The 20,499-nt window shown below is 38.3% G+C and overlaps 3 protein-coding genes across 6 annotated transcripts in view; 1 reads left to right on the top strand and 2 right to left on the bottom strand.

Moving 5' to 3' along the window:
• Nucleotides 1–59: 59 nt before the first annotated feature.
• Nucleotides 60–1,409, top strand: LOC107223588 (60S ribosomal protein L37a). The gene is made up of 3 exons (XM_015663305.2): nucleotides 60–201; nucleotides 797–925; nucleotides 1,233–1,409. The coding sequence occupies exons 1-3, from the start codon at nucleotides 199–201 to the stop codon at nucleotides 1,377–1,379; spliced, it is 279 nt and encodes a 92-aa protein (XP_015518791.1). The 5' UTR covers nucleotides 60–198; the 3' UTR covers nucleotides 1,380–1,409.
• LOC107223594 (polypeptide N-acetylgalactosaminyltransferase 5) lies at nucleotides 1,407–11,623 on the bottom strand. Of its 4 annotated transcripts, none has more exons than XM_015663320.2 (8): nucleotides 11,453–11,623; nucleotides 9,992–10,842; nucleotides 8,185–8,503; nucleotides 7,796–7,973; nucleotides 5,800–5,980; nucleotides 4,792–5,030; nucleotides 4,546–4,680; nucleotides 1,407–4,461 (listed from the first exon to the last, which is right to left on the bottom strand). In XM_015663320.2, the coding sequence occupies exons 2-8, from the start codon at nucleotides 10,587–10,589 to the stop codon at nucleotides 4,312–4,314; spliced, it is 1,800 nt and encodes a 599-aa protein (XP_015518806.1). In that variant the 5' UTR covers nucleotides 10,590–10,842; nucleotides 11,453–11,623; the 3' UTR covers nucleotides 1,407–4,311. The 4 variants fall into 4 exon arrangements, with proteins under 4 accessions (XP_015518806.1, XP_015518804.1, XP_015518805.1 ...); XM_015663318.2 differs by lacking the exon at nucleotides 5,800–5,980 and adding an exon at nucleotides 7,069–7,249 and having other exon boundaries at nucleotides 11,453–11,621; XM_015663319.2 differs by lacking the exons at nucleotides 5,800–5,980; nucleotides 11,453–11,623 and adding exons at nucleotides 7,069–7,249; nucleotides 11,022–11,158.
• A 3,743-nt stretch (nucleotides 11,624–15,366) lies between these two features.
• LOC107223584 (monocarboxylate transporter 11-like) overlaps nucleotides 15,367–20,499 on the bottom strand; it is a 72,991-nt gene continuing 67,858 nt past the window's right edge. Inside the window, exons 10-11 of the mRNA XM_015663300.2 lie at nucleotides 18,652–18,858; nucleotides 15,367–18,025 (exon numbers count right to left, since the gene is read on the bottom strand). Of these exons, the coding sequence (XP_015518786.2) occupies nucleotides 17,634–18,025; nucleotides 18,652–18,858 (599 nt within the window). The 3' untranslated portion in view covers nucleotides 15,367–17,633. The remainder of the gene's footprint in view (nucleotides 18,026–18,651; nucleotides 18,859–20,499) is intronic.

The following is a 20,499-nucleotide window of genomic DNA, read 5'->3' as shown; positions in this document are numbered from 1 at the left end:
TATTTCAACTGTATTAAATTTTTTCTAGTAATTCAAGCAGGATTTTAATACTTGTTTACTGAATCACGGATAAAATTCGAAATCTGGGTAAATACAAATGGTCTTGACTTTGGTACTGTCGTGTTTCCCCCAAACCTCTACTCATAGCAAAACATCTCTTTTTCCGGTTCTTTTGACGGTCGTCGGAACTTGTACAAAATGGTAAGATAGGCAATCGTGTATTTAATACGAAATCGGTGAAAAATATGTTACATGTCGTAAAGCATTGTTTACTCAAATCGCTTGTATACTAATTCATGACAATATTTTATGACCAGATTCACAAATTCACGAGTTTTCCATATCGCCCAATTTTTGTTAGGTTAGGTTATCGTGATTGACTCATGTGTGGTTATGTGACTATCATAATTCTACTTTTCAGCAAATGATTACAAATTTTTTACCTATACGGTAAGGTAACAAGTGCCTAGAAGTGGTCAAAGTGCTATAGTTCAAATTTTAAAGTGCAATACTAACGTGCAATTTCATCTTGATGGTGCCTTCCTCAAGCTAAATGCCAGTGTCAGGGGAATTGGTTTACCTCCTTCACATGGTGTCACATTATTATGGATGTTTACAATTGCTAACAAAATTTGATCGAATAAATTGATTAAATTGCGTTCAAAATAATATCCAGCTATCTGAACGAATATGTGCTTCATTACTGTTTATCTTTCTCCCACGATTCGTTACTTAGTTACAGTGTGAGTTTCAAGATTGAAATTCGATGCTCAATTCGTCATGTCTTATATTACAGGCCAAGCGTACAAAGAAGGTTGGAATCACTGGGAAATATGGTACCCGTTATGGTGCCTCCCTCAGAAAGATGGTCAAGAAAATGGAAATCACACAACACAGCAAATACACTTGCACGTTTTGTGGCAAGGTGAGTAGATCTTTTGTTCAAAACCATCCACTTATGACTAACTCGACTTCCAGCAAAAGTGTAGAGTAATTGTAGTTTGATTAAATTGCTTGCCTTTTCATTGACTGCAAACTCCCCAGTTTGCGTTGTTTTTCTGTAAGTCGAATTCGCTATTAGTTGAGCACCAAACATAATGAATTCTCAATTACAAAGATGTCCAACAATTGCCTTAAGTTACATTTCAAACTTCTTCCATATCACTGTCAAGTTTTCACTTTTTTACTCTATAATACAGACTTTAATCGTAACTCTTTTCATTGCTTCACAGGATGCAATGAAGCGAAGTGTAGTTGGTATTTGGTCTTGCAAACGTTGTAAGAGGACTGTAGCAGGAGGTGCCTGGGTTTATTCAACCACAGCAGCTGCTTCAGTCAGGTCAGCTGTACGTCGTCTGCGTGAAGTTAAGGAACAGTAAATTTAAACAATAAACGCCTATTCCAACTAATCTTGAACTTCAGTTTATTTAACTTGCCTCTCATTTTCCCTCAAAAGGTACAGGATCCTTGAGTATTGCCTAATAAAGTAGCTTAAAGCAGGTTAAACCTGGTCTCTAAGAAGTTTGAAGAAATGTTATAGCACATTTAAGAAATAAAATCTTGACAATAAGCAGAAAATATACCTGTCATGGGTTGAACTCATCAATTTTTAAGAAGAGTTGGTGAATATGAATGCAAAACTTGACAAACTAAAATAATAAAGAATCCTGTACCCCATATAACTTTATAATATGAGTTCAAAGCAGCATCAACTTCGTTTAATGTTTACACAATTCCACTAGAAGTCAATGTAATGTTCTGACGTGCTTAATAAAAAATACATCCTCGGGATGGTTGGTGTAATCAGTTTTGTTTTCACTCTTACCGTACTGTCATTAAAATTAAAACCCTATTGAAATACTATGTTTTTCTAAGTGGATCCTTTCACAATTATACAACAATTTCAGGCACAAAAATGTCGCCAGCGAGATCGAAATAGTATTAAATAAGGAATAAGTCAGTTTAACAATTACAGAAATATGAGAATTGAGTCTTTGATTTCGGGAGTTGGAATTACATTTTTTCTGATTAATACATGAAAAAAGGAAAAATTTGATGTATAACAAAGATTTGTATTGTATATTATGTCATAATTCTCTACAAAGCAATGGACAATTTATATTAATGTCATATAGTTGAAAGTGTACCGGAATGAAGGAAGGTCTCACGCTCTTAAATGGAACATACTTCATATATGTATGTGTAATATAGAAAATTGTTGAAATTGTTTAACACTTTTTTTTTCACTTTATCAGATTTACCTCAACACTGCCTATCAGACTCACTCGCAAGCTACAAATGTATGAAGTAATGCGAAAATATTTGCAATATCAATAGCTGTTTGCAATGCAAATACTTAATGAACAGTCTTTACAATAAACCTTTAATCTAGGTACTTTACAATAACAAAAAGTTATTTACTTCATCTTGTACAGTTCTAAACGTAATGTTCAACTATTTAGCATCAGCAAATTTGTATGTCAGGAATGTTTTCTAGTTTAGTATCTAAGAATGCTTCAAAGAAAAGCTTTGATTTAGTTGAAAACACTGTGGTACAAGATCAACTGAGCAATGGGTGATCCATGTGAAGATTAGATTTTTCACACACATACTATGGGTACCATTTATTTTGAAAATTCGAAGGTTTAAAAATTTTTGCCATGCGACCTTACATGATCACCGTGTGAAAGTAATGAAACGCAATATTTTTAAATTATCAAAAGTCGTATTATTCTAACGGCCTTTGTATCAGCACAGCATGGCATGGCATGGCAGCATGGATTATTGATTGATACCTCATAAATTAAAAATGGTAAGAAAATGCAGCAAAATTGAAATATTCGTTGTAAAATTCAAAGGTTGATGGCGGTACGATTACAGTGGCAACGATCTTGGGTTTACCGGCCGTTTAATTGAACATTGTCCGTAAATGCTAAGGCTTGTTGAATGGCCATCAATCTGCAGTATTGGGATAGCAACAATTCCGATTTACCAGGCATCAATAGATTGCGAGGGGGTACACGAAATACTGATCTTCGTATATAGAGCTACAACAAAGTTACTACTTAAGAATCCGAGAAGATTAAATACATTAAAAAATTTAGCTCCTTCATACTTTCTTTTACCTACATTATATAACTCAATTCTTGGGCTGTACAAAAATAAATACTGCAGTCTTAAAACGAATAATTAAATATATTCAAGCTGTAAATTGTAAACTGTTGCACCATCACCATAAGTATTAAAAAATTTGCCGAGCTGTATAGATCCGTCAAATATCAAGAGTTTCAAGATCATACACGATGTTATTCATAAACAAATACAAATGAACGTATCTAAATACCTTCAATGGTTATTGCCAATAGTTAAATATTTATTTGCCCGGTGTTCATGTATCGTCGTGTACATCCCTTGTAATTAATAGTTTAAATCAGTACAAAAAGCATGTAACTGTTCAGTCACAAGAGAAATGAGAATTTATCACGGGAAATTTAATTTTGCTATTAATGGTCGTTAACGACGATCTATGTCGGGCTCTAAATTTTAGAAGAACCCCGAATCAATATCTTAAAACGTTTAAATGCAGATTCTTATGGAGATTTGATTATTATTGATACAAAGCTCCAGAACTCCTTTTCTGCACTATAACAACGAGTACTTAACTGTACTTTGTAACAAGTAATGACGTAGCTTGCACTTCGATGTCTGGTTAAAGACATCTGTGACAATTACACGTGTTTATTTCGCATCCATTCAAAATTTAGAGGACAGAACTAACAAACTTCGTCATTGCACTCATCCCAAACTAACAAATATGTCTCATTTAATGTCTATGTCAACAATTATTTATTTATAACAGTTGTCTGATATGCTTCCTCTTCTGCGTAGTGAAAAATTTACTCAATTGCTCTGCCTGCACACTGTAACAGATCATCGCAACACCCTATACCGTACGCAGCGACTTGTAATTTTGTGATTTATTCTCGGCCGAAATTATTAAGGCAAACCGTAAAAAATTGCAGTAATAAATTACTGCTATAAACACTAAATAAGCCCTAAAAGATTCATCAACTCATACATTTGTCTTCTTTCGGACGAAGGCAGGGGTCGATTAAAACTATAGTCCATTTCATTATTATTTAATGATTTAACTGCATCACTATCCGCTTGTGATCTACACAGAAGCCATAAGAACTTTGCTTATGGTTCCATTTCAAAAGCTCTATTCGAGAGTTGATTCCTTGTGTCATAATTTAGTTAATGGATCAACAATTATTGCAAGTTATTCTTGGCTTCGTTCACTGCCCGGTATTAGCTGGCTTGCCATTTAAATTTGCTCTGCATTATCCATTTTTGACCAGGATTGTGAGATTCGCATATAGCAAGCACTGGCTGAGTCGGTTCTCCTGGTCGTGGTTTCGACAAACAGTATCCAGTGTTTGTATGCTTAATTAATTTTGTCTGAAAAAATGTTCAAATATCAAAACTCTGGTCCTCTAATTATCAGTACAAGAATAATGGACAATACTGCAATAGTGAACCTACCTCATCATTATAAACCCATGCTTGGTTGCCTCCCATTCCGTGACAACGCACAATTTTTACAGGACCCTGTGGATTTGCTGCATCAAGGCACATATCATCTGACATAATTTGCTGCCTCTTGGTATAGGCGAATACCTAGGGTGGAAATATGGAGTCAATGAGAATGACTTTTCAGAAGTTGGTGAAAGTTTGAGTCCTGTTTTTGAAGAATTTTTTTAACAGTAGTCAAATTATATTCATATGTACCTGGTTACCACCAAGACCGTGACAATAGCTGATGCCAACATTCTCGCCCGTTCTTCTGCCCATGGTATCAAGACAGTTTCCAGTTTCAACGTTTTTGACATCGCCTAGGTAGAAGTAATCTAACGGCATTGGGGATTCTGGATATATATTTTCAAGATACCATCGGAAGCTTTTGCAGCCAAGATTTTCTCTCAGTTTCAAACGCTCGGAAACATCGCCGACAGTTACGCTACGCGCACCTGTAAACAAACATAGTTATATTAAAATTATTCATGCTAGGATAGATAGTCTCTTCTAGTGATTTTTTGGTGCTGTGATTTGCTATCGCATCATGAAAGTAGTTGTGTATGAAGTGTGAAAGTGCTTAATTCGTTCGAATGATGAACAGGATAAACTAGAACAGACTTAGAAGTACCCAAAAGTCCAATTCCTGAAAAGAGCAAATTTTCCTCTGTAATCCTTTGTCTGCGAAATACTCAAATACCTGCTATACTCAATCTAATAATAGCAACTGAATGCAGTATGACAAGTATAGCCTCTTTTAGTGGTAATTTTTTTTTTAAATTGAGCATATTTTTTATCTCGTCACTTCTCACAACTTACTGTATCATAGGAACGAGATTACTTAGGATTAGTCCCATTGTTGATACTAACAACATTCCTTTACTGGCCTATGTTCTAAGAAAATGCGTTTTCGCTACATCAAAAAAGAAAAATACGAAAGAATTTTATCATCATCATGCTATGTTTTAAAATTAAAAGCATCACCAGTATTTGACAACAAATCATATACAATGCTTTTTTTGTATTATAAACTGCTAGCGGTGATGTTGACCCAAAAAGTAACTGAATAACTTTTGCAACAGAAGTCATTTCAAAGACTAAAACAATAATGGAGTGGTAACAATCGCAAGAACCATGCTGGCAGGTTGACATAAAGAGGCATGCTGGAGACAGGCAAGGCAGCAGTCACATAGAGATGCTCAGCAAATCTGGTGTTAGTGCTACCTGGATTAATGTTGTAATAGAAGTATTTCCATTGGTCCAACCAGACCTCTGCAAGTCGTGCATTGTTGTGGTTGACTATCTTGCTTGTACCACCAGGAAACGTGTATGGGGTTGACTTACGGAATACATGTCCAACGTGTGAACATGTCGCTATTTCCAATGTCCCACCACACATCCATATCTAACCAACTCATTTCTGTTAGTGTGTTAGAGTTTACTTTGTTAGCTTAGCCTAACAAACATACGAGTAAAAAATATGAACCAAATGTTTTAAAATAAAAAGTAATCTTCTCTCTGCTGCTTCGGAACAGCACCTATAATCTACATACATGAGTCAATCTTGTTATTACAATACAAGGAATCCAGGGTGAGTTAGTCGGTTGGATGGATGAATGGTTAAGACGCTATTTAATGCCCATTCAAAAAATTCAAAACTTTCTAATACTAAACCTGAAATACCAAACTCATTAATGATAAGAACAACTTGATCATTCGCAAAGCTTAAGAATTTATGTGGAAGTATGATAATACAGAATTGTTTAACAAGTTTATTAACGCAATGTGTTATGTGTACGTTTCCGAGTTTGCTTTGTATTACATTCTTCAACTGCAACTTGTGGAAAAATTGTTTATGATTGATTATCATTTGTCATCTTATTACATACGGACGAAAAAGTCGCTCATGAAGCTTTCTGTATTTATACTTCTATTGTGAATAAATGCGAGCACCTTAATTATTCTAAGTATGAACTCCAAGACACATCACTTTCATAAAAAATAGTAGAAGGTACAATAAATATTTTTGACTTGGGAAGAAGACCTATAGTTGCAAGTATTTGCCTCGGGAAAAACTGGCCAAGACTTGCGTAGGCTTGGTAGACACTGGAATTTTCTTGATTCTCTTTTCAGTATTGATATTGCGTTTTATTTTTCGATACAATCAATATCAGAATGGTGAGAGTTTTACGTATTTTGTAGAGCTGTGATTTCACAACGTTATGGTGTCATGAAGTGTGCATATAAATTACGATTGAAATCTGTAATTGACATATTTACACTTGCACAACTGGTACGCGAACAATGCGTTATGTAACTTCCTGACAGTAGGTTCATAAAACTGACAGTCGGAATAAAAAATAGAACCACGTATGCGTGAAAAGTATTGTTGTTGCGAACATGAGAAATATTAACACAGTTAATAATTTCCGTTAGCACAATTAGCTTAGGTATACCAACCGGTTAAACTGTATTCAAATGTAGTAATCTAACCTGGGTTCATAGCATAGTAAAAGTCTCGCCACTCATCCATCCAGACCTCAGCTACCCTAGCGGCGTTATGTAGAACAATCTTGCTGACACCACCGGGGAATGTGTACGGACTCTTGTCACGGAATACGTGTCCCACGTGCGAACAAGGAATGATTTCTAGTATACCGCCGCACTGCCAGACCTACAAGGAACTCTTAGCTTTACAGATAATGAATAGATGCCTACATCCCTTGATTAGTAATTCCCATGAATATTGACCTTAGGCGTCATCCTTTCTATCCGAAGTTATCATTTGCTTACGGTATTAGCTAACAGTATTCTCCAGGATTTTTGCTAGTCGTAAAATTTTGATGTAATGTTTAGTGCGCTTTGAGTTTACTTGAACTCTTTCTACGGGTTGTTATATTAAAACCATTTCAATTATACACCCGTAAATCATATTTGAATTTTAGAATACATAGGAAAATGAAAAATAAGCCAGAGAGATACTTTTCATTTAATTATGATAACAAAATATGATAGTATTTTTAAAGAAAAAGCATATGCTTATTTTGCTAATTTCTTTGTTGACTATATTTCTAAACACTGAATATGAAATTTCGGAATACGAGCAGATATTTCAAGAGATTCAGTTGCAGGGTAGCAACACATGATAAGATTCCAATTCTCGGTTGCTAAATTACTGATAGGCCAAAGGAGATTGATGAATTCTGATAATTGTACTTACTCGGAAACTCATTTCTAGGTTTTCTCCACCCCATATGTCCATACCTTCGTCGTAAGCACCAAGTTCATAAAAGTAGTCTTTATCTATTGAGAACAATCCTCCGGCCATAGTCGGCGTTCTAAGAGGGGCTGTTCTATCTCCATTTCTCCGTTCCATTTCTCTCTGAGCAACCCTGTACCTGTATCGATTAATACAAACATTCTGATCAACTGATTACACTGCAGCTAGTTTTCACCAGATAGTAATGAATCCCTCATCTCATCCGACCTGTAGGATTTATCAAACCGAATCTGATTTACACATTCTGCAGAAGATCCTATGCAGAGTAGTTGAAAACGGAGCTTCAGACACGGACGTGGTATTATGTAATTGGTGAATTGCTCACTTACCATCTGAAATTCAATTTCCAATTAAATCCTCCCCACGTCATGTCACTGGCAGTTATATATTCGAACGTGTCGTCGCTAATCACATCTATAATTGGACACACTACAGTGGTCCTGTCGTCAGCGATTCGTGACAGGAGCGGTTCCAGCCAGCCCTCTGTACATTCGCAATGAGCATCCAAAAACGTAATTACTTGTCCTTTAACATGCTTTGCCCCAAGCAGTCTAGCTCTAATAAGACCTGACCTCTTCTCAGTGCGATATACATATGTGGGGACTGGAAGGGTTTTTACATAGTCTTCGAGATCCTGTTTCAAGTGTTCTGAAAAAAATAAAAACTCAGATCGAAAAATATATATCGCGATGTTGACCTTTAATCAGACACAGGAATGTTTAGAAATTGTAGGTACTGAATGCAATAACATAAAATAAAGGATTTTGACAATTGCAGGTTGAATTTTATGTAATTTTTCAACAATGTAGGAAAGGCGACAAATTTTAGTAGTAGTAGAATATCCTGTAATATCATAATGTGTACTGTGATAAGAATTTAATTATTTGCAGCTTATTATCACCACAACATGAAGAAAAGTTCTTATCTCCATGTGCGTGTTATTCTAGAACTGATTTTACAAGTAACTGTTATTGAAGTTGAGTAGGCTGAATTTTTCAAGTAACCACGTCACAATATACCGTATAATTATCACATTTACTTTTTTTAAAACCTAGAAATATCCAGTTTCAAACAAGTTTCTTTGATTCTTGACGTAGTATTTATTCTATCGGTGGCTTGATTATTTATACAGAAAGACTCTTACCGCACTTGTCTATTTTATAAATCCTAAATGTTTACACGTTTTTGCTACATTGCTCATAACAAGAACGCCAGTTGTAATGAAAAATGTTGTTTGATTCATAAATTAATTCTGTACGAAAATATGCTCACAAAAGATACAAAAAGAGTTTAAATAATTTGGTAATCATGCAAGGTGTATTATATTACTGTTATATACCATTATATACGTCCATGAGATTTGAAAATCTCTAGAATAAGTAATAATCAAGTTAACTTGTTAACAGGATATCTCAATTTCATTGTAAAACACTCGATTAGTGTACCATATGCTGCAACATTTTACTCATGAAAGAGGAGTAAGTGAAGAAAAGATTATTTAATGCTCAACAATTTTGATTAATTTGCAAGTGTTGCATTATTTACGATGCGACTAACATGTATTTTAGTTTCGTTGTAGCATTTGGTGTTTACGAAAATATGAACAAATTAAAATAGAAAAGTTTATACTGAAAATATGAAGTGCAATGCTGAGACCAAAACTGTAAATACCGTGTTTCAGTTACCTTTGCTATAATGTCACATTTCTGAATATGGTGACTACATTTTCATAGAAATCATTTTTAGTGAAAAAAAATTACATGAAAAAAATTACATTGATAGGCAATGCTGATATTCAATGCTTGTACAAGTAACAAATCTACACATTAAATATTTTAAGTACCACAGAAGTGTTTTCTTATAACACAAGCGGGATGTAGCTGATCAACTGAATGACATTTGAATCAACACATAAGAGTATATGACTTTTCTATTTGTGAAAACAGTCTGTAAACATAACTAAGCTGAAAAGTTGATGGTCAAGAAACATTCTTTACTGATCCAATTGAATATTCTTCGCGCTTTCCCAATTTTGCACCTGCCCTCAAATTTGTTACTTCAGCTATTGCAATAGGATGCCCTGCGAGGCACTGTATCTGAGAACATTAATAAGTTGCTCTTAAAGCCATAATTTACCTCGTTCACTGGCGTCGTCAACAAGTATGATTTCTTTCAGAACAGTTCTCGGAGATCGATTGATGACGGACCAAACAGTACGAAGAAGAGTACTCCAAGCTTCGTTATGAAAAACTATAACAATACTAGTAGTTGGAAGATACTTGTTGTACTTCTTATTCTTGCATCCATCAAGCCTAACGTCCTTGAGCGATCGATTGAACGAAATCATGTCGCTAGCCATTAGATTGAACTGATTAAGCTTGAAGAGCTCTTGTTGCTCGGCATCCTTCTCCGATGGAATGTGAACCGGAGATCCAAGTTCACCGGGACTGCCTTTAGACTCTTTAACGACTTTAGCAGGCATCCACAACTGCAGATCAGATTGTCTGTATTTTTTCTTACTGATCTCAGACGTCTCCACATCCCGTCTGACCAGCTCAGCTGCTTCAGGCTCTCTGTGGTGCGTCGCAGTCTGCCTATTGTCAGGACAGCCCCATCCAGAGCCGCCGATACAATCGGAGTAAAACATTAGCACCATTACACCGACAAGGAACCATACCAGAGATGTGATAACAATAACACGGCACGTGTGAAGACGAATCTTGGAACGAAACATGTTGACGTGTCACTAGGTTGATCTATTTGTTGCTAACACGAGGTGTACTAGACGATGTCTATTGTTTTGAGCATTACTTTCAGCAGTGCTACCTGTTAGAGGTAGAATGTTTTATCGCTTGGTTGTATCGAGAAAGGGTCGGAGGGTCGGGGAGGGGAGGGGGGGTTTAGGGAGGGTGGCAAATAAAGGAACAGTCACAACTGAACAATGTTGATAGGGTCGTCGACGGTGTCACATGACGACTCGTGGTAACCTGTAACAGATCGAGGCGAAACGTCAAAGTGATTAAACGAAGTGAAAATAATATTGTGAGTGAAGAAGATCCGCAATCGAGAACGACGAAGAGTGACGCGACTAATTCTAATACAATATATCCGAATTTCACTCGGTCTAATTCAGGTTACCCGTGTAAATCGAACGCTGACCGCGTACCTTGGTTCGCAAAATCGCGGCCCACTGGTCACTCACTGATGTGCAACTGCACACGCACGCGGATTACTACACCGTGCGTCACTATCGCAATAATGGATGTTCAATCAATCGCCAGTTAAACCCCGAGATAGGGATCGGATCGTACTTTTATCGATGATTAGCCGAACGATACGAGGTCTTGCAATTCACAATGTATTGTCAGAAACACGCTCGAAGAGTAACGGGCATCAGGTTAATATTAATGCCGACTACGGTCCGCAGCTGCGGGCTCCACGCGAAACGGGCAAATGAAAGTTGACAGTTGGAGCGCGAGTCATCTGTTACAGGATGTTTCTCATTCGCCGCGATAATATCGGACCACCGATTTAACCGACCCGATGCTGTTAGACAATGCTTATTTCACCCGCATTTATACAACCATTAATACACACCTATGACCTAGTAGCGCAGCGATGAAACTCGCAGGTGCACATAGCGATCCAACACGCACCTCCACCGCGGTGATTAGGTGGGGGCACCTGTTCGACGTTCGTGGCAACGCTGAACGCTTCCTGCGCCCAACGAACGAGCAACGAGGCCTGATACCGCTGGCTGTCTTTCGTTTGCGAAACAGCAAATATATTAGGACCGCTGTTTGAAAGACCAACGTAGATTCGCTTACTCGGCCGAAAATCTCGCGTCCCTTACGCCCGCGCTATCTGTCGGTTTTCGCCCGAACGCAGGAACGAGAGCGTCGCTGATTTCTTTATTCATTTACAAATATTTTTAATTCAGTAGAGATTTTCCATTCCGCGACAAGATCTTTGTTCGTTTTTCCAAATTCCAGAGCTGTTTTCAGCAGGTTTCAGTTCCTTTGAAACCGATTGCACTGGGCTCGCGTAGTATTGGATCCCATCCGCCAGAGAGCAGAAGCCCTTATCGTTTTCTGGTCTGTTATTACGCGCGAGTTTACACATTCTTAAAGTTCAATAAATTGAACTAGCTCCACGATTTTCGAACGAGGAGGATACAGACGGAGAGAGAAAGCTGCGCAAAGTTAACACGTTGTTATTTTTTACAGATGGAATGTAGGCTTCATCCAGTGTCCCAATTCCCATTCACCGTTCGAAAAGGCCAGCGTTACGCAGACTCGCGTTCGTGTTTATACACTCGTTATTATAACCCGTATGCGATTGATACCGCGAGAGGGTTCGAATTTCGAATCTATCAGTAGTATTCAATACACAATGCGAAATAGATCGGAACTCAATGAATGGAGAAATTGAATGTAATCGATCGGATGCAATTACTGAAGTTGAAAAATGAGCCTTTGATTTACCTTGAGTACCGATGTACGTACAATATGCATACAAACATCCATAAGCCATAAATTTTTTGCATTGGGAACTTATACATAGGGATATATTATGTCTACGGGCTTGTTTAACTCAATCGCAAATCTACCATTTATTTCAATTACTTTAATCTCACATCTAGACGTATATACGCGTGCAGGCATACGACACACGTATAAATATAGTATGCTCAAAGCTTTCCAACAGATTTTATAGCAGCTGACCGGTCAAAGCAATCCTGTTACTGCAATATTCGCATGGTCATACCTGGACGTGCAATTACTATTCTCATTTATTCGCAATTGTTACGTTGGAGTATATCATAAAGACTACCTATGCCTCAATCCCGTTATACGTATACGCACAATACTGTTAGACATCGTCGAGTTGGTAAGAAATTCCACGCCTACGTCAAAAATATATTACAAGCGGTCGCCGAACGTCCTCGAATTTATTCAGCTTGCCGGTAAAACGTGTTTCACGTATAGCATTATCATTTTCGCCGATAATTATTGGACCCACAAATTTGGAATGAATCTTAATATCAAGCCTGCGAGACCTCTGGATGTTCTATAAATAAATGTCTGCTTGTTTTTTAAACATTTGACGAACGTTGTTCAATTGGTCGAAGTAATTCAAATCAGCTGTTATCATATGTTCCTATAGATGGTCCAACTTCTCCATGTTTATACAATTGCGAGCAAACATTAACATGTATAATTATACATTAATGTTTTTTATAATATATATTGCGATAAAATGGGCTCGTGGCCTTGTTCGGTGAATGACCTTCTATTTATGCTTGCGCATAGGTATACCTCATCTATAGGGATAACTCTTTCACTTCGCGAACAATAGAATATCGTTACATGTATACGTATAACTTGTAATCGTATTCGTCTATACCGAGGCTCGAAGTACTTCCGTTACACCGCGTGAAATTCACATGATTCATGGTACTATTTTTTTCAGAAATCAAGCGTCGAAAATTACGTTCAAATACAACCGATCGGTCGAACATTTACTATGACGATCCGTCAAATGCGTCAAGTTGCTTGTGAACGATAACACGATATTGGGCCCAAGGATACAAGTTGCTCGACGTTCTCCGAAATGAGATTACGAGAACGTGGAAGAAATAATTTTTCACCTTTTTTTTTTCAGACCATTCTCAAATAAAAACGAGCATACGACAATATTTGCACAACTGTATGTATAATCTCAATCAGTTATCCAACAAATGCGATGATAATCGTAACACGCATACCATTTTCCTCTATTCAGTATTACGTTCTATATAACTAAAACTTCAAAAAATAGATTAGTCATATTTTCGATAATACTATAGCAGCTACCTTTGCCAACATTCATCGTCGTCATACGCAAATAACCCTTGTTCATTCCGTATGAAATTCATACCGATTGCGGGTGAATGAGGAAACAAACGGTGATTTCACATTTCATTTTCTTTTCAGTTGTTTTCATCATTATACACCGTCTATAATCACGCGCTAACCTTCGAGGTATCCAAAATCATCAGGTTCGAATCGGTTTTTCGATCACGACGATAGCCAGACAATGTTTCACGGAGTAATTCGTTATATTGCACAAGAAGCGTAATACGATCCGATAGTCTTACCCACCTGAATACATTAATCGCAGAGTGACATGTGCTTACAATTGACGTATGTACGAGTCGCTTGATCATATAGCCTGCATTTGCCCACGTGCTGCAATTAGCAGCTGTCATTATAAAGCTGAAGAAACATATTTAATGGTGACAGACGTTGTCTGGAGGAATGTTGTTTTATTAATTCATTTCTTCCTCTCGGCTCAAACAATCGACAGTAATATGTATTTACAGTGATTAAAGTCCGTATGGCCGACGATTCTTACTTAAAGAATACACGGCTCGAATATGCGTAGCAAAGAGGTTTAAATAAAGGCTCGGGCACGAAAAGTCGTTGAAAAGCTGCAGTTACTCCGTATTACAACGATATTCGAGCATTATCCTCTGTATGCACAGATCGGGTGAAGAAGAAAAGAAACTCAGTTTTTATTTAAAAAAAATTCATTCAACTTGACTGGGGGTTGTTCTAGAAATAATTATACGTTGTATGAAATTATTATCCAGCATTTCTCGCACTGGAAATCAAATAAACTCTACAAGCTGACCGATCGTTCAGGGACTTACAAAAAATTTGTCCCTGCGGTTCATCAGCTAACGCATGTAACCTGTATCTATGCGCAACAATATTACACGTTTAATTTGTTCACCTACTCGTAACGGCGGTTGCAGGAAGGATATTATGGTACTGAGATTAGTCGACACTTGACTTCCGTAAATCATCATGAGAGGTACAATTGACTTGCAACGTTAACCGCTCGGAAGTCTAGTCGCAAAACTATCGCAGCTCTTGCGAGCTACATCTGGATTGATGAGTGCATTTTATACGGATGATAATTATCAATACATGTGTATTTCTGTCCTAGGCATCACACTTGACGAGAATTCGACTATCATTTGACTAATTAAAGCCAATATAATGTTGACAGGTGAAAAATACGACTCGTAATCAGAGTCGGTGGAAACTTGACAAGACAATGACTGTTCGCCTAAGATGTGGTGATGATTGTCAATAAGCAAGAAGTCGAAGCTGGGCTAAGAACGTCAAGATAAAGACAACGTGAAAACGAAAATTGAGTATCGTATAGAACTCGAAGTAGTGAATGTGATAGGATTTAAAAAAATTTCTTAATTCTAGAAATTTCCAAGTTTCGCTCGACTATTTTTCGATACAGATAGTAATTGAATTTTTTTTTCACAACGATACGTCGTACCTAGTCTGCAGGTAGGTAGGTAGCAGCATTCACACTTGCGTGTTTCGTCAAAAGGAACAATGATGGAACATAGGCGAGTAGCATCACATACTTCAAACCTCTCATCCGTTTTACACCAAAAGTTATACAGTTGGCAGTGATCTCGGTATCCGAGTGATATTCGAATCACGATCGCTGGATAAAAAGGAGCTGCCTATTGCATTCTCAAGGTTTAATTGCGAGCAAGGCCAACATGGCGAGCAGGGTTCTCCCCATGAATTTTAACGTATTCGTTAAATTGACAATGAGCCAGGCCTGGGAATGGAATATACATTCAATTTCACAGCACAAACCCAAAATTCATACTTTGAACAACGGGCGAGAAAATTTTTAATACATCATCACTTGTATATCATACTCATATACGTATAATACAAACGTATGCGCGGGAATACCGTTAATTAGTCTATATTGACAATACAATAACTTTACATGTAATTTTTTTTAATCCTTTTTGTATGTATAGTCCATACCTAGTAATTGTATTAAATTATACTATATATTAAACCCCCCGTGGAGACCAGCTCCGAAACTTTCTATCTATCTCTTCTACCGCGCATATATAATTAAACGTTCGTTTATATTTTCGAGTTTAAAAAAATTACACAAATACTGTATATTTTTTTTTATAGAAAGATGGAACCAACCTGCCGATTATATTAGTCGCCAGGACTGCGGAATCACAATTTTCGTTGAAAAAATTTATGCCTGTAATATATTCGCAGATATTTGATCACCGTTATACCTTCTTCTGTTTTACTTGTAAGAGAAAAAGAATTTACACAATTTTATTTTTCATTCGTTCAACTAGTAATCGTAGATATAAAAGTAAATCAAGATATCCCGTTCACTATTCCTCAAATTACGGTAATCAATTCGATATTCGTCGAGAGATTCACGCAATTAGCAGGTAGGCTCCCTTTCGGATTGTTTCGCACGTACCTATTTACTTATTGTTCCAGATTATCAATCTCCGAATGCATCCGTATACGTATCAGTCTACGTAGAATTGCGGCTTATTAGTATTAGGCAAAGAATTCAAAATATGAGTGATGAGTTTTATTGACCCTCGCGGAAATATTCTTCATTAATCTTATTTTGATGCACCTATATTTGGATTCAAAATGCAGACTGAAACATGTACAGGTTATACATCGCGAGATGAATAATCGCGACTAATTGATCAGTTTGATTAAATGAATTCTTAAAATTATATGTTTCATTACACGCCCCTACATATACATGGTGCTGATTCGATTTGTAAATCTCTAAAGACAAAGAAGCTCATTCTTAGCTTCTTCTTTCCTAGTCTCGCTCCACGATGTCTACTGTTATATCAACGAATCTTGCCAGTTTCGGTAGAATCGTAAAATCTCACCTGTTAAGCAGTCAAATTACAAACACGTAACGTACATGTGTATGTATAGTAACTACACCGGATAAACTTTTCGCGTTTGGGGCAGGCCGCTTAAAATTGTTCCCATATTCTCGTAGATAAATAAAGGATTATCAATTTAAAATTCATATGCGTATAATTTATTTATATACGTGAGCATTTTCGGCACATAAGAATATGCCTCACATACATAAATACTACCGGTAATATGATTCAATTATTAATTACTTTTCACGTCATATATATACGAACAACGAGGATTTTTCATCACGCCTTGTTCTGCCACGGTTAAAAAGTGTAAAAAATGATTCATGTCAAGTGATGCACGTATAATCTACGTCCGAGATTGGTATTATACACGTACAATCTGCATGCGTACACAGCGACGCTTTTACCGGCTACGAAATAGTTTATATAAATGGGAAAAGGAAAGCCAAAGAAATTAAGAAAACTGAATAAAATGTAGCAGCTGTTCTTAGAACGCGGTACAAGGGGAAGTCGTGAGTAAAATGACTAACCATTAATATTGCACGGACCGTAAAACGATTCTGCGCGTTACGTCACTCTCGACTAACAAGGGGCGTCTTTACGGTGTTGGACGAATTAACCCACCGGCTATAATTCCAACCCTTAATCGTCCCACGGATGGTACAACTTCTTGCACATAATTTTACCCCGTTACGAAGTAGCCGACGAGGGTTAGGACATGCCTAGACGACCGAAGTTTCCCTTCGACGTGTTCTGACATTCAATCCGACGATTAATAAACAATCATAAATTATCCATGAGCAAGGGCGTTTGAGGTAAGTAACCGCGAAGAATCCTGGTCATTGATCGTGATTAGTGAAATGAAATGCCGGAAGTCCGGGCGGACGTGAATTGCTTAACACACCCCGCGGGAAGCACACTCTCCCAGCCTTGGTTAATTTCCCATCCAACGGGCGTAAACGGCGGACCGGCGCTTAATAGAGACTAATTAAGTATAAGACTCGGCGAGGGGCTTCAGACGCTCGTCGTAATTTGTTCGATGACGGTGACGTCGCGATGAGCCCTGGGACGTGTCCGGTAAAACTCCGGGTAGCTCAGGCCCTCGGGGTAGCTTTTGCTCGGTCTGAGGGTGCCGTGAAAATGGGGGTGGAAGTACCCCGGCAGCTCCATCGGTTGCGGAATCGCGTCGTCATCTACGTCGATGGCCAGCGGCACGTGCAAACTCTGCGATTTTGGGAGACGGGGCCTCGGGGGCGGCGGGCAGGCGCAGGGCGGGGGTGGGGGTCCCAAAGCTGGCGAAGACGGGTGTCGCCCCCAGCCCACTAAAAACAGCAACGCCGCCCCCGACAGCGAACTCAGGGTACACGCGTAGTAGCCGACCCGCGGGCTGCTCGCGTTCATGTAACCTATGGATCAGAGGAAAAGCTTTCAGTTTAAGTTCAGAGTCCCCGCGCGGCAGTAAGGGGTGGGAGCTTTCGCCGTTCGCCTTTTTTCAAGGACAATAATATCGTTGGACATGAGTTGGTGTGAAAAAGTAGAATGGCAGTATAGTAGAACGGTCACGGTATCGAGTTCTCAAAGACTCGATGTTCCGTTTCACATGATTAAGTTTAACCATGGAAGAGTCAAAATATATAATATAATATAATATAATAAATATAAATTCGGTATTTCTAGTCATTGTACCGTTTGGAGCCACCCTCATAAAGTTCTGTACTTCTTAAATTGTATTCTTATCTCTTGAATTACAGAACTCGTGACTGAAATACACCGTTGTTTAAGTTTTAAACAAAATCTCCAATACTTATCGTTAGAACTACATCAATTAAAAATCGTAGTGTTTACGTAGATCGAAACACCTCTGCACCACTTGTGTACACAACCTCCGCTCACACGTACGTAATGAATATGATCAGAATTGGATAAAACTAATTGTAAGACCACGACTGGTTCTAAGGTGGCCACAATCGGTATATCTATCCTTATTGATCTAGTGCTCTTACTCAGGAAAATGTTTAAATATCATACTGACCTGTCAGAGGAACTCCTAGAAGAATAGGCAAGGCTTCGGCGGCCTGAACCAGGGCCCAAGCCCTGGAGAAGTGTCTCGCCCTGAGTCGTTCGAGGGCCAGCATTTTCAGGGAGTAGAGAACGCCACCGAGCGAAGCTCCGTACAGTCCGGAAGCAAGAACGAGTCCATGGTAGCCCTGAACGCTGCCGAGTGCCACCTGTGCCACAGCTTAAACCAATCACGTTTATACCCAAATCCGTTTCCAATCCGCGGATCAATTCGACTCTGGCGATTCGAGGAACTTCGACAACCGTCCGACCTTGCCTTCTGTTGATTTTACCGAACATCAAAGTGATCGTCGACGCTTTCCCTTACATTGACCAAGAATATTTTTAAAGCTCGCAACAGCGTTTATTTTTTCGTCATCTTTCTTTCTATGGTACAAAATTTTTTCACCATTCGAACGGAATTCTGTTTAATACAAGTTTTTAAGACAGGAGTGAAAGAGTTTTCATTTCAGAATCAACATCGTTCGTTACATGTTTTGGAGTAAAGGAAAAATCGAATTGAAACTCCCGTTCGTTGATCCAAAGTGTGAGACGTTTTCATGTCGTGTAATTTCTGAATATCACTGGAATGTAGAGTAGTGGGAAATTGTAGAGTAGCCATGATCTAATTGTGATCAGATACACCTTCTGCGGGAAGCTGAATGAAATTGCGAGGTCGGACGGTGGGTTAAAGTTCCAGGCAAGCCGCATATTCGTTACAGTAGCTATATAACCAACGGAGACTCGGTACTTCAAAGATCAAAAGTAACGCGATTCATGGTTATTGCATGTATAAAGGATCAGGTTGAGGGAGTCAAAGTCCACTATGCCTGCATGAATATTCCTTTACCTACGCCGATAGCTTCAAGCGCATGACTCGATTTCCGGCCGGACAAAATGGTGCAACGAATGATTCGCTCCGTTCTTCGAGTTTAATCCAAAAAATAAAAGGTCCAAAAGATAATGTATGCATGAAAATATGCATGAAAAAAACTCAGCACCATTTGCATAAAAAGTTCTTGAAAAGCTCGTTCCAAATAAAACAGTAAAATGTGCTCGGTAAGCAGTAAGTCTCGACGGAATTGTACGTAACGTGCGGATGAGAGTAGCCTCGCATACTGATTGTGAGGTAGAATAATGAAATGAATGCGAAACAGCTCGACACACGGAAAGCAGAGATGAAAAAGATCAAAATGACGGGGCGTCGTGTCGCCCAGTTTTGTAAATCCACAGCTTTCGGGTTATTTTCGCAATCTCCGACATTGCGAAATCTAGAAATCAAAATTTCACGCGAGATCGGTTAATTAAAACAACAATCTCCTGCGTACGGTTTGAAATTCCGAGACTTGCAATAAACATCGTGACAAGGCGTCGACAGATTTACCTTTCGGAACTCTTGAATGGAAAGTTATAGTCTGATCTCATCGTATGATAAAGGTGAACGTACCGCAAATCAACGATAGCTGTACATAAGTTCAAAGGTTTCGTTGAACGCAGCGCGAACTCGAGATTCCGCGTATCTACATACCTATACTGTATAGGCATTGGTGAAAGAAATAGAGAGCGAGGGAAAGTTTTATTAGACAGTGTAACAACGGTCCCCTAAGAGCAGCTGAGGCGAGTTATACGTAACGAAACAAAGCCGAAGTAAGAGGTACATAAGCAGGATGAAAATAGAAAACAAGAAAAAGGGACGTGAAAAAAGAACGGAGACAAGTCGGGAGGCAGGGACAACCAGAGCTTGGAGCGATGGGGGGAAGCCGGAGAAGCCATCGACCATGCTAATGCCCCGGCTTTCCGTACCTCGCACTATCGTATCTTC

The sequence above is a fragment of the Neodiprion lecontei genome, chromosome 1, assembly GCF_021901455.1.
Source record: "Neodiprion lecontei isolate iyNeoLeco1 chromosome 1, iyNeoLeco1.1, whole genome shotgun sequence".
NCBI classification, from domain to species: domain Eukaryota; kingdom Metazoa; phylum Arthropoda; class Insecta; order Hymenoptera; family Diprionidae; genus Neodiprion; species Neodiprion lecontei.
This window is presented reverse-complemented; position numbering and strand designations above follow the sequence as displayed.